Here is a 13,327-nt window from a genome sequence, read left to right as displayed (position 1 = left end):
CACCCCCACCCCATTACATTTTCATTTGGTCTTTACAGCACTTATCATCATCTGAAATTACCTTGTTTATTAGTTTACTAGTTTGTCTTCCACTCAAGCAGAACGGGAGCACCATGCGGGCAGGATTTTATTGGCTGTGTTCACTGTTGTATACCCAGAGCGGCACCATACATGCGGCAAAGGGTATGAGGGGCTCTTCGGAACTCGATAAAATTCTCCCCAAATAAACAATCCTTGCTCTGCTCTGGACTGTTTTACTGGCTGCAAAGCTTCAAGCTGGGGGCAGCAGGGACCTGGCACCAAGAAAAATAAGGATTGATGGGCCTTGGGCCCAAGTAAGCCCCAAGGTTCAAGGGGTCCATAGAAGGAGGTGCTTGGAGCCAGGCTTTTGAGGGAGGTGCTACAATGGCCCCAGTCGTGGGTGGTGGGGCTAGACAGGCCCATGTATGTGGAGTCTCTCTTTCTGTTCTCTGTCATCTGTCCCACAACATTATCTGTCCTGGAGCTCTGGATTGGCATCCAGTGTGGGAGATGCAGGACTCTGGGCAATGACCACAGCTTTGTGGGCCACTCCACAGAGGATGGGATTCCTCGGGTCCAGCAAGCTGGGCAATCCCAGACAAAGAAGTAATAGAGATGAAGAACACAGGGCAGAGAGGGGAGGGAAGGAGAGAAAGAAGAGAGGAGGGGAGAAGAAGTGGTGAGGAACAGGGAGGCCAAGGTGGGAGGGGGATGTCAAGGAACAGAGAGAGATGTGGGCAGAGACACTTGTGGGGATGTGGGGATGTGAAGAGATGTGAGGCCAGAGAGACATTCGTTGGGGAAATAAAGAAGTATGGGTAAGGGCGTCCAGGTGGCTCAGTCGTTAAGCAGCTGCCCTCGGCTCAGGTCATGATCTCAGGGTCCTGAGATAGAGCCCCACACCGGGGTCCCTGCTCAGCAGAAATCCTGCTTCTCCCTCTCCCTCTGCTCCTCCCCTGCTTATTCGCGCTCACTCTCTGTCTCTCTGTCAAATAAATAAATAAATAAATAAATAAATAAATAACTCTTAAAAAAAAAAAAGTATGGGGAAACAGGAAAATGTAGGGGACATGGAGAGAAAGTTATGGAGATAGGCCAGACACAGAGAGGGACAGTGATATGAGGGACACAGAAAGATGGAGGTGAAGAGAGACACGGAGGAAATGGGGAGACAGACAGGAGGGCAGAGAGATGGGGCAGAGAAACATAAAGATGAATGTGGGAAGAGAGGAGGACATGGGAAAACAGGGATTGAATGAGGGCAGCGGAAGCAGAGAGAGAGAGACACTGTCAGCCCCGGGGCCCTGGCAGGCTTCATGAAGAGTACCAGGCCTGAGTTGAAGCTCTGTCCCTGCTCTTCTGTGTGTCCCCCTTGTGCCCCAGCATGGTCCGGTCACAGTCTGCCGGGGCAGCCCCACTGCAGTTCCAGCTGACTGCTACTGGCTGTCAATATGAACCCAGTGCTGCTACACCTGTTGAGCCTTCAGGAAAGACCAAAAGTTATTTTAAAACACTGATGTTGAGGCCAGAAAAAGTCATATCCTCGAGGCATCACCAACCCCCTGGCTGTCAGGCTGAGACACCTTAGCTACACGCCTACTTGGTGGGGGGGGTTCCTTTTAAAAAATTTTTACTTATTTATTTTTTTTAAAGATTTTATTTATTTGAGAGAGAGAGAGAGAGACAGAGAGACAGAGTGAGAGAGAACATGAGAGGGGAGGTCAGAGGGAGAAGCAGACTCCCCATGGAGCTGGGAGCCCGATGTGGGACTCAATCCCAGGACTCCAGGATCCTGATCTGAGCCGAAGACAATCGCTTAACCAACTGAGCTACCCAGGCGCCCCTCATTTATAAAGACTCTTTTCTTTTTTAAGATTTTATTTATTTGAGAGAGAGGCAGAGTGAGAGAGAGAGAACATGAGTGGAGTGAGGGGCAAAGGGAGAAGCAGAGTCTCTGCTGAGCAGGGAGCCCAGTGAGGGGCTCAATCCTGGAACTCCAGGATCATGACCTGGGCCGAAGGCAGATGCTTAACCCACTGAGCCACCCAGCCACTCCGGGGCAGGGGTTCCTTTCTGAAACCCCTTCTCACTTCTCTTGTCCAGCCAGGGCTGAGACCCCTGGAACCTCCAACTTGGCCCTAGGGTTTTTAGCAAGGAAAAAGCCTAGTCAAACTGATTCTTCAAGAGAGGATACCCTCCTCCAATACTCAGTAGTAAAAGCAGGAACATAAAGGCCTTTAGATGGGGCCGGGGCGACTCTGGTAGAAAGGCTGCAAACTCAAACTCAAGCTCTGTTAGGGGCCTGGCAGGGAGCTCTCCAATAGGAGGGCACTGGCCTGCTGTGGAGTCAGACCCCTGGCTTGAATCCTGGTTGTGCATCTTCGTGGCTGCCTGACTTCAGGCAAGTTACTGTAGCGTCCTGGTGCCTGTTTTTCCATCACAGCTGCATGAAGGTCATAGTGAGTCTTCAGTAAGTTATTAACAATGTCTGGCAGAGAGAAAGGGCTCTTTAAATATTATTAAGAAACAGAGCAGCCATAACCCTGCTCCGACCAACAGTTGGTAGGTGTTACCAGATTGACTTTTCTCAAGAAAAGCCAGACACTTAGAAACATTAGTGAAATGTTCTGACTTTAAATACTGGTCTCTGGTTTAAAGGAAAAGACACAGGCTACGGGGGCCGGGTGGCCACACTCACAGGGCTCAGGGGGCCCTCCCGGCACAGCTGCTGCGCCAGCTGTTCTAGGGCCCGCAGCCGCAGCTCGTGCTGCTCCTGGCGCCGCTGCAGGCTTCGCACCCGCCGCCGCAGCGCTCCCAGGACAGCGTCCAGCCTGGCTAGCGGGTGCTGGGCCCGGACTCCAGGCTGCTGCCCTGCAGGAGCAGGAGGCGGTGGCAGGGGGGTCAGGAACACGGTGGTCATGGCCTCCGGGGCTCCGGATGCTGACCCCAGTACCACAAGGGGCACAGGGCCTGGGGCCGAGACAGAGACAGCAGGACCAGGGGACAGAGGCGTGCCCTCTGGTGGGGAGGGAGGCACGACTGGCTTCTCAGTGCTGCGGGAACTCTGTTGCTTCTGGAAGACAAGGCATGGGATGGGGAGCATCAGGGCCAGACTCCAAGGGGTACTGCCCTTGGGTGAGGCCAGACCCCTAGGAGAAACTTCCCTTAGGGCTGAGGATCAGGTGGCAGGGCGGAGTCAAGAGACTCAGGAGAGGAGGGCTGGGGATCAGACTCCACGGATTAGTTCCAGGTGGGGAAGATGTGCTCAAACTCCAGCAGTGGGACCTCCTTTCACTCACCTTAGCAGGGGGTGCCGGGGAGAAAATGGATGGCACTGCATCAGGCCGCAGGTAGCGCACACCCCAGCGCCACTGGAAGCAGGAAGGCGTGAAATGCTCACTGCACAGGTGCTGGTGGCAGCTGGGCTCCCAGTCCTCGTGGCCCATGTGCCGCAGCCAGGCCTGCAGCCGGGGGCCATCCTTCAGTGGGAACCTGCCAGGGACCGTGGCGTCAGAGGGTCAGCCGTATCAGGTGCAGTCCCAGCCCTCTCTGAGGACATGCATACCCAGAGATCCCTGGGCTCCACACCTCAGTTTCCCTAGGCTGGGAGCTGGCCCTGCCTCCTACCCAGGCTTGCTCTACCACCCACCGGCATCCCCTTCTTCAACTCCACCTTTGCAGCACTCAACATCAGCCCACCTCTCCCACCTCTGCTGCCCCTCCCATCCAGCCTCCATCCTCTCCTGGCTGGAGTTTTGCAGTGGCCTCCTTCCTGATTTCCCCATCTGTAGCCACAATCTGTTCCTCCACATAAGCCTGAGAGAGCAGTTTCCGAAACCGGACAAATCTAGAATGTGTCTACATTCATGCTGGCGGGGTGGCGTGAAAGATGAAGAGAGATTTAAGAAACATCCATTTGCAGGCTGTGGACCTCGTCTGCAACAAATCATTCCATTAAAAAGACATTTTAACATAGTTAGGGAAAATTGAGCATGAATTGGGTATTCAATAGTGCTAAGAAATTAATTTTGCTAGGTATGATAATTGCATTGGTTTATGCTTCTAAAAGAGTCCTCTGTTGGAAAAACATTTTGAAATATTTATAGGTAAATATTTATAGGTAAAAGAACTAACATCTGGGACTTATTTTAAAATCATGCATTAAAGGTTTAAATTTTTTTTCAAGATTTTATTTATTTATCTGACAGACAGAGATCACAAGTAGGCAGAGAGGCAGGCAGAAAGAGAGGAGGAAGCAGGCTCCCTGCAGAGCAGAGAGCCCGATGTGGGGCTCGATCCCAGGACCCTGGGATCATGACCTGAGCCGAAGGCAGAGGCTTAACCCACTGAGCCACCCAGGTGCCCCCGCATTAAAGGTTTAAATGGGTGAGGGTAGATGGAAAAGATTAGCAAAATGTTGACAAATGGTAAATCTGAGTGACAGATGCATGAGAATCCGTCTTATAACTCTTTAACTATATAACTCTATAACTATAACTCTATAACTCTATAACTCTATTTTTTGTGTATGCTTGAAAACACCTGTTAAAAGCTTTTTAAACAACCCAACAACAAAATGGGCAAAGGACTTGAACAGATAGCTCTCCAAAGAAAATATACAGATGGCCAGCAAGCATATGAAAAGATGCTCAATATCACTAATCATTAGGGAAATACAAATCAAAACCATCAGATAGCGTCTCATAACCACTAGAACGGCTATCATAAAATGCAAAATGGGTGCCTGGGTGGCTCAGTCAGTTAAGCATCTTCAGCTCAGATTATGATCGCGAGGTCCTGGGCTCGAGCCTGGCATCAGGCTCCATACTCAGTGGGAAGTCTGCTTGTCCCTCTAACTCTCTCGTGCTTACATCCTTGTGCACGTGTGCTCTCTCTCAAATAAATAAATACATAAATAAAATCTTTTAAAAAATAAAAATTGAGGGGCTCCTGGGTGGCATAGTCGATTAAGTGTCTGACTCTAGGTCTCTGCTCGGGTCATGATATCAGGGCCTTAAGGTCAAGCCCCATGTCAGGCTCTGCGCTCAGCGAGAAGTCAGCTGAAAGCTTCTCTCCCTCTCCCTCTGTCCCTCCCTGCACCCGTGCATGTGTGCGCATGCTCGCTCTAAAATAAATAAATAAATCTTTAAAAGTTTAAAAAATGAAAATTAAAACAAAACAAGTGTTGGTGAGAATGTGCAGAAACTGGAACCCTGTGCGCTGCTGGTGGGAAATATAACCTGGAGCAGCCGTTGCAGAAAATAGTAAGGGACCTCCTCAAGAACATCAAAAATAGAATTACCATGTAAGGGGCACCTGGGTGGCTCAGTGGGTTAAAGCCTCTGCCTTCAGCTCAGGTCAAGATCCCAGGGTCCTGGGATCGAGCCCCGAGTCAGGCTCTCTGCTCCGCAGGGAGCCTGCTTCCCTCCCTTCCTCTCTCTGCCTGCTTATGATTTCTGTCAGATAAATAAATAAATAAAATCTTTAAAAAAAAAAAAATTACCGCATGAGCCAGCAATTCTGCTTCTAGGTACAGACCTAAAAAAATCGTTAAGTGGGGTCTCGAAGAGATATTTGCCCATTCATGTTCATAACAGCATTATTCACAATAGCCAAAAGCTAGAAGAAACCCAATATTCATCCATGGATGAATGGATAAAGAGAATACGGTATATGCATACAACAGAGTATTACTGAGTCTCCCAAAGGAAATTCTAACACATGCTATAATGTGGTGAACCTTGAGGACATAATGGTAAGTGAAATAAGCCAGTCATACACAAAAAATACATGAGGTAGCTACAGTAGTTCAGTTCACTGGTTTCCAGAGGCTGGGGGTAAGGGGGGCAGGAAATTGAGACTTGTTGCTGAATGGGTATGGAGTTTCAGTTTTGCGAGATGACAAAGTCCTGAAGACTGGTTGCACAATAACGTGAACATCCTTTTTTTTTTTTTTTTTTTAATTTACTTGACAGAGAGAGATCACAGGTAGGCAGAGAGACATGCAGAGAGAGAGGAGGAAACAGGCTCCCTGCAAAGCAGAGAGCCCGATGTGGGGCTCGATCCCAAGACCCTGGGAACATGACCCGAGCCCAAGGCAGAGGCCCCAACCCACTGAGCCACCCAGGTGCCCCCCTCCTTTTTTAAGATTTTATTTATTTGAGGGGCGCTGCCTTCGGCTCAGGTCATGATCTCAGGGTCCTGGGATCGAGTCCCGCATCGGGCTCTCTGCTCAGCAGGGAGCCTGCTTCCATCTCTCTCTCTCTCTCTCTCTGCCTGCCTCTCCATCTACTTGTGATCTCTATCAAATAAATAAATAAAATCTTTAAAAAAAAAAGATTTAAAAGATTTTTTTAAAAAAATCTTTTTTTTTAAAGATTTTATTTATTTGACACAGAGAGACAGTAAGAGAGGGAACACAAGCAAGCGGAGTGTGAGAGGGAGAAGCAGGCTTCCTGCTCAGCAGGGAGTCCATGTGGGGCTCGATCCCAGGACCCCAGGATCATGCACTGAGCCAAAGGCAGATGCTTAATGACTGAGCCACCCAGACGCCCCAATAATGTGAATATCCTGAATATTACTGAACTGTATATTCAAAAATGGTTAAGATGGTAGATTTTATATGTATTTTACAATTTAAAAAAAATTAAAAATTAAAGTATAAAAAAAATTAACTAAATAAAAGCTTTCCCTGTGAAAAGTAGGTGGGGACTCTGAGACTCAAGACTGTCCACAATGAAGATCTAATTTTCCAGCTTCATCTGCAGCCAGGAGTGGCCACATAACTGAGTCCTGGCCAGTCTGTCCTATGGCAGTTGTGAGAACCTGTGACATATTAAATGTTTATTTTAAGCAGTTAAATTTTGAGACAATTTTTGTTATATGGCATTAGATAACTGATATAGTTGGTCATCCACATTCCACCTGCACTATACATTCTACATCTGTCACATCATTTACTTAATTCTTTTCTTAAAACTAACCAACTTTAAAAATGAAACAAGGGGCACCTGGGTGGTTCAGTAGGTTAAGCCTCCGCCTTCAGCTCGGGTCATGATCTCAGGGTCCTGGGATCGAGCCCCACATCGTGGGCTCTCTGCTCAGTGGGAAGCCTGCTTCCCTCTCTCCCTCTGCCTGCCTACTTGTGATCTCTCTATCAAATAAATAAATAAATAAAATCTTTTAAAAAATGAAACAAAAACACCTCAAAGAGAAACTTTATACCACACCTGAAAATGGAAGAATAAGTATCAATTCCACGAACAGAAGCTGACCAGTAAGACAGCTGGATACCGTCATCTGCCTGGACATCACACAGCCCTAAAACAGAGTGTGGAGGTATTCTATGCACTGACACGCTATTGGCAGCCATAGACATTCCAGGAAAAAACCAAAGTTCCAAACAGAGTATATCCACTTTTAGTAATTGTGGGAGGTTCAGTAACAGCCCTCAAAAGACATGCATGTCCTAATCCCTAGAACCCCGTGACTACTAGGTTGCAGGACAAAAATGTGATTCAGTAAAGGATCCTGAGATGAGGAAGTCATCCTAGATTGTTCCCTGGGCCCTACATGCAATCGCAAAGATCCTTGTAAGGGGGTGGGTGGCAAGCGGATGTTACAACAGATGAAAGAGGAGAAGGTGATGTGACCAAAAAGGCAGAGGCTGGAGTGACGTGGTCACCAGAAATCAGAAGAGGCAAGAAATGGACTCTCCCCTATAGCTGGCATCTCTGGGAGTGCCACCCTGCAAACACCTTGATTCTGCCCAGTAAAACTAACTTGCACTTCTGGTCTCCAGAAGTGTGAGAGGATAATTTCTGCTGTTTTAAGCCATCAAGTTTGTTTCAGTAGCCACAGGAAACGAATACAGTAATAAGGGGGAAATTAGGACATGTATTCATGTTGCTTGTATTTGCATAAGGAAACTGGAAAAGACACATGAGAAAGGAGGTGGACAGGATAACAGAGATGGGCCTGGGAGCAAGACTTCCCAGCCAAAAGGCCAAGGGACAGGGCAGGTGGGGGTGGGGTACAGCTGGTGAAAGAGGACAAAAGGGCTGACTCAGAATCTGAGCTGTGACACCCAAAGAGTAGAACCCCAGGGCACCCAGCCAGGAACTCTGGCTGCCGCAGTCCCTTTTGCCTCTGTCTGAGATCCAAATCCTCCCATCAACCCCATTCTGCCTGGACACACACAAGAAATCTCTTGCAGCAGCATTCCCCACCCCCTCCTCTTTGGCAGAGACTGACAAGTGACTACTGTACACCTCCTTTTCTTCTTCCTAACAAAAAACTCCAACTTCAGTTGAGGTCAGCATGTGCTGTGCTAAAAGACTACGTTTCCAAGATTCCTTTGTGTAGGTGGGGCCATGTAACCAAGTTCTGGCCAGTGAATGCTTTCGTGTTGTGTGAGAAATCTGGGATGGTACCTTAAATGCGAAAGGGTTCTCAAATGGATCAGGGTAGCTCAAAGGGCAAAGGAGGAGAGTATCATGAAAACCCTCTTCCTCACTTGGTCTTTTTCTTATTCTCCTTTGTTCCTTTGGATGGCAACACTTTTATAATGGGTTCTCTAAAAATCTACTTTAGGGGTACCCAGGTGGCTCAGTCAGTTAAGCGTCTGCCTTCAGCTCAGGGCATGATCCCAGAGTCCTGGGATTGAGCCCCTCATCAGGCTCCTTGCTCAGTGGGGAGCCTGCTTCTCCCTCTCCCTTTGCTGCTCCTCCTGCCTGTGCTCTCTTGCTCTGTCAAATAAATAAATAAATAAAATCTTCTTAAAAAATAAAAATTAGGGGCACCTGGGTGGCTCAGTGTTGAAGCCTCTGCCTTCTGTTCAGGTCATGGTCCCAGGGTCCTGGGATTGAGCCCCACATCAGGCTCTCTGCTCAGCGGAACACCTGCTTCTTCCTCTCTCTCTGCCTGCCTCTCTGCCTACTTGTGATCTCTCTCAAATAAATAAATAAAATCTTTAAAAATAAAAATTAAAAAAATCAAAACCTACTTTAAGGGGACAGTGTCCTCCTTTTTTATAGAATAGTGTAGTCTTGTTGGTCATCTTTCTAGATCATGTAATGGCATACACTGCTAAAAGTTCTTCTTTTCCAAAAAAAAGTTATTCTCTTCCTTACTAACAGTCAATTCAAAATGTCTTCAGAGTGGTTAAACGCAGCTAAATTACTACATTTCCCCGTCTCCTTTGCAGCTGGGGGTGAGTAATGATGAAGAACTCACCACTGGATGGGGTTGCTGGGAAGACTGGATGAAGGGGCCTAACTCAGTCTACAGTTGGAGCCCCTTTTGCTCTTCGTTCCTTCTCTTTCCTTCTTACCAGGAATGGTAGGCTATAATGGCTGGGCCACCTGGCAGCCATCTTGCATGGAAGCTGCGTGCCAATGATGACAACACAGAAAGACAGGAACCTCAGCCCTAATCACTGTGGACCTGCCACACCAGTGCTGGTCTGTTTTGTTTTTGTTTTATTTGAGAGAAAAGTAAACCCTTGGCAGATTCTAGTATCGTTCAAAGTATTTGCTGCCCTTCCCCACATGAAGATTACATATTTCTACTGCACTGACCTGAGGCTTGCCATAGACTTACTTTGGCCAAGGACTGAAAGTGACATGGGCCACTTCTCAATATAGCATTTATGACGAGCCATTGGGTGACTCTTCCTACTTTCTCTTTCCCTCCTCCTACAAGACCAGCAATATTCCATGTAGGGGAGGGTCCTTTGGCCTGAGTCCCAGGTTAGCATATTATACAGTAGGTCCACATATGGTCTGCAAAGGACAGAGTATGAATGAGAAATAAACCTCTGTTGTAGTAAGAGATTTTGTGTCTGTTATTGTGTCTGTATAACTTAACCATGCTGTATCCTATAATATGCTGTACCTCCATAATTTTTTTGAGCCAATACTATTTCAGGACTTTCTTATTGTCACCCAAATGCAATTCCCAACTCACAGGTTTCCCATTAGAGAGGGCTCTCATTTGTCCCAAAAGGGCTGAAGACAGAACTAACGAATGGTTCCTCTGGCTGCCTGGCAGGCTCCTATGTTATTCTCTGGCAGCCACTTCCCTCGACAGGTTTCACCTTGTTCCTTCCTGCCATCTACACCTTCTCCTGAATCTCCTTTGGTAACAGCTCCTCATCAATCTCTTATTGACCATGTGGCTTCTGCAAGACTGATTCAGAGATAAGCCTTAAGGCAGAAATGGGTTAGCCTGTGTAAGGGACAGCCTGGCAACCATGGGTGGAATTTAAACAACATAGACATGAACTGATTTTTATAAAGTCATCTGGCTGCTCTGTACAACTGTCATTGTTCTCCTCGTTACTGTATGTGAAGCACTTCTAACAGCATACAATGGGTGATCTCTAAGTAAGCTGTTATTGGTGTCCTTCTAAGGGACGTGGAAGTATAGGCAAGGAGGCCAGAAGCAGCTATCACCACCATATCTCATTAACAGAGGATGGTGGCCTGAACGATACTGTGAGAGCCTTCTCATGAAGGGGTCAGGCTGGAAATGTAGGGGTTTTCTGTTACTTCCTAACAGTTTACTTAGGATTTTCCCATTTGCATTTATAACTGTGTTGACACAGCATGAGGGGTTTTGCTGTGATTGTTGCAAGGGATGTGTTTGGAGGGTAGAGTCCAAAGATGGGTCGATGGACTGGACAGGGACATGCTGAAGAGAGGATCGGGAGTGACTCCCAGGTTGTATGTCTAGTTCTTTAATGTTCCTTCACCTATCCATGAACTCTGTCCGGACAGGAACAACATCTGTCAGGGTCCTCTGGGTCCTCTGGGTCCAGCAGGGGCTTCCTTACTCCAAGAGACACTCAGAGTTGCTGAATTAATAAAGAGTGCCAGAGGTGACCTATGTAAAAAAGCAAATCTGGACACACTGATATGAGTTTAAAGACTCCTCTGCATCACTCCTACTCTGCATCAGGGTCCCTCAAGGGACATGGGCTGCTGGGGTTCCTGGGAGAGGGCATCTGGAAGGCATTAATAAAATTCATCCAACAAATATTTACCGAGCACCCACTATGTGCACGGAGCTGACATTCTAGTGGGGGGGGGTGGAGAGAATAAATGAATACATCAAATATGTGATATGCCAGATAATGATAAGCATTAAAAAGAAAAATAAAGTGGGAGAGGGTTATCATTTTACACAGAGTGGTGACCATAAAGGTAAGACCTTTCCACGTAGAGGGAAAAGAACGAAGTCCCTGAGGTAACAATGTGCCTGGCATGTTAGGGGTACACGGAGTTGCCAGTGACACTAGAGCACAGGGGTAAGGTGTAGGAGGAAGGAAATGAGGTCATACAGATATTGGGGATCCAGCTCCTGTAGGGCTTTGTAGGGCTTTTTGTCTGCTTCAGTCTCATCTTTTTGTCTTTTATTGACTGAAGTGGGACCCAGGGGAGGATCTGTTGGTTTTGTTTTTTTTTTTTAATTTACTTGATGAGAGAGAGAGAGAGATCACAAGTAAGCAGAGAGGCAGGCAAAGAGAGAGGGGGAAGCAGGCTCCCTGCTGAACAGAGAGCTTGATGTGGGGCTTGACCCCAGGACTCTGAGACCATGACCTGAGACAAAGGCAGAGGCTTAAGCCACTGAGCCAGGCACCCCACCCAGGGGAGGACATGAATAGAGGGGGACTCTGATTTGACTCAAGGATACACAGGTTCCCTGTGACTGCATTTGGGGATGAGTGTGTGGGAGTGGGTTGACCAATGAGGAGGCTACTAAAGTAGTGCAGTCAGGTGGTAGTGGTAAGGGCCAGAACCAGAATGCAGGCAGAGAAGAGGGTCAGAAGTGGTCAATTCTTGATGTATTTTAAAGGGAGAGCCAGCAGGATCTGCTGATGGTCTGGATGAGGAATGAGTTCTGGCACATTTAGACTAAGGCCACAGGGACAAACCTGTAGTCCAACAGAGTCAGGTTTATTTACTATGACAATGAGGGAAACTGCACACCAGAAGTACTAGAAGTCTCACTCAACAAAGGAAAAGACAGGGTTATTATTTGGATTTGAGAGAAAGGTGAATTTTAGATGAAATGTAAATGAAACTGGATAGGCTTAAAGCAAAGGAGAACTGTGTGGATAGATACTAGTCAGGATTGTGAAGTGAGTCCAGGGTCCTGCCTCCTTGAAAGCAATAAAGTTTAGGTAGATGTGGAAAATTGTGTCCAGAAATGCCTTTCCTGAAGCTCTGCACCTGGGTAGAAGCAACTGAGGTTGCTTCTCAGTGTCAAAGTGAGAACAACTCCAGGCATTGAGATGTTTCATTTTTACTGATATAATCCCAAATGGCGAAGTTTATGGCAGCCTATGGTTTTAGGCTAAAAATTTTTTTCCTACTAAATTTTCCTACTAAAAAAGCAGCAGTCACTCAAAGAAGGAGAATTTTTTTCACTTACATCCGCATGTCCCTGAGAAAAATACAGAAATGTTTTTCCTATTCAGCCGGATTTTCCCGTGTTTTTTATTCTAGCCGGGGAATAAGAAATGGGAAGACAGATTTTTTTTTCTTTTTTTACAGTTCAAGCTAATTTTTACTTTCTCGAATGTGAGGAAAGAAAGGAGGTAGGGATGACTCTAAGGTTGCCAGCCTGAAGAACAGGAAAGATGGAGTAAGCTCTTAACTAAGAAAGGTTGTGGGTTTGGGAGGGGGACAAGATCAGGAGCTCAGTTTCGGATGTTTTGCGGTTGATATACCTCAAATTCGCGGAGATGACTAGCGGGAAGTTTTAGGCTCCCTCCACAGTCCTACTCCTCACGCTCGCACCTGTAATTAATAGTTTATCCCTGCGCTTTAATACATCTGCACCCTTGTATGTGCTCTGTTTAGTGCTGAGAATACCGACTCTTCAATTTGCTACTAGCCCTGCTTCTAGACACCTGCAAGATGGACCAGCGCCCGGCACAGCCGCAGTTACCCTCGGGCCCCGCCCCGCGCTTGCGCTCACTTGTAGAAGCTCACAGGACGGTTGTCAGCGCCCAGTCGGCCCGCAGTGTTGGAGCAGTTCGGAGCCCGGCAGTACTTGGGCATGGCTACTCGACCCGGTTAAGTTCTGCCTAGGCTGCAGTAGTGCTCTGGTCCTCTCCGGGTGCCGCCGAACCCCGCCCCGCCCGCTCTCCGCCTGCCTCTCGTGACGGCCCCTGGTGCCACGTCACGTGCAGGGTACTAGAGCGCCTGCGCGCTACGCGCCCAGCCCTGTTACCACGGTGACGCTCTGGTCACGTGGCAGGTGGGGGCTAAGCGAGACCTTCGGCCCAAAGCCAGCTCTC

The 13,327-nt window shown here is 47.7% G+C and overlaps 1 protein-coding gene across 4 annotated transcripts; it reads right to left on the bottom strand.

Moving 5' to 3' along the window:
• Window positions 1–982: 982 nt before the first annotated feature.
• On the bottom strand, window positions 983–13,193 carry THAP8 (THAP domain containing 8). 4 transcript variants are annotated; one of them, XM_032323752.1, is made up of 4 exons: window positions 13,006–13,193; window positions 3,321–3,513; window positions 2,720–3,094; window positions 983–1,502 (listed from the first exon to the last, which is right to left on the bottom strand). In XM_032323752.1, exons 1-4 carry the CDS (start codon window positions 13,086–13,088, stop codon window positions 1,488–1,490), a joined length of 666 nt encoding a protein of 221 aa, XP_032179643.1. In that variant the 5' UTR covers window positions 13,089–13,193; the 3' UTR covers window positions 983–1,487. The 4 variants fall into 4 exon arrangements, with proteins under 4 accessions (XP_032179643.1, XP_032179641.1, XP_032179644.1 ...); XM_032323750.1 differs by lacking the exon at window positions 983–1,502 and adding an exon at window positions 2,001–2,459; XM_032323753.1 differs by lacking the exon at window positions 983–1,502 and adding an exon at window positions 2,001–2,459 and having other exon boundaries at window positions 13,020–13,193.
• Window positions 13,194–13,327: the final 134 nt, after the last annotated feature.

Source organism: Mustela erminea, chromosome 19, assembly GCF_009829155.1.
Source record: "Mustela erminea isolate mMusErm1 chromosome 19, mMusErm1.Pri, whole genome shotgun sequence".
NCBI lineage: Eukaryota > Metazoa > Chordata > Mammalia > Carnivora > Mustelidae > Mustela > Mustela erminea.
This window is presented reverse-complemented; position numbering and strand designations above follow the sequence as displayed.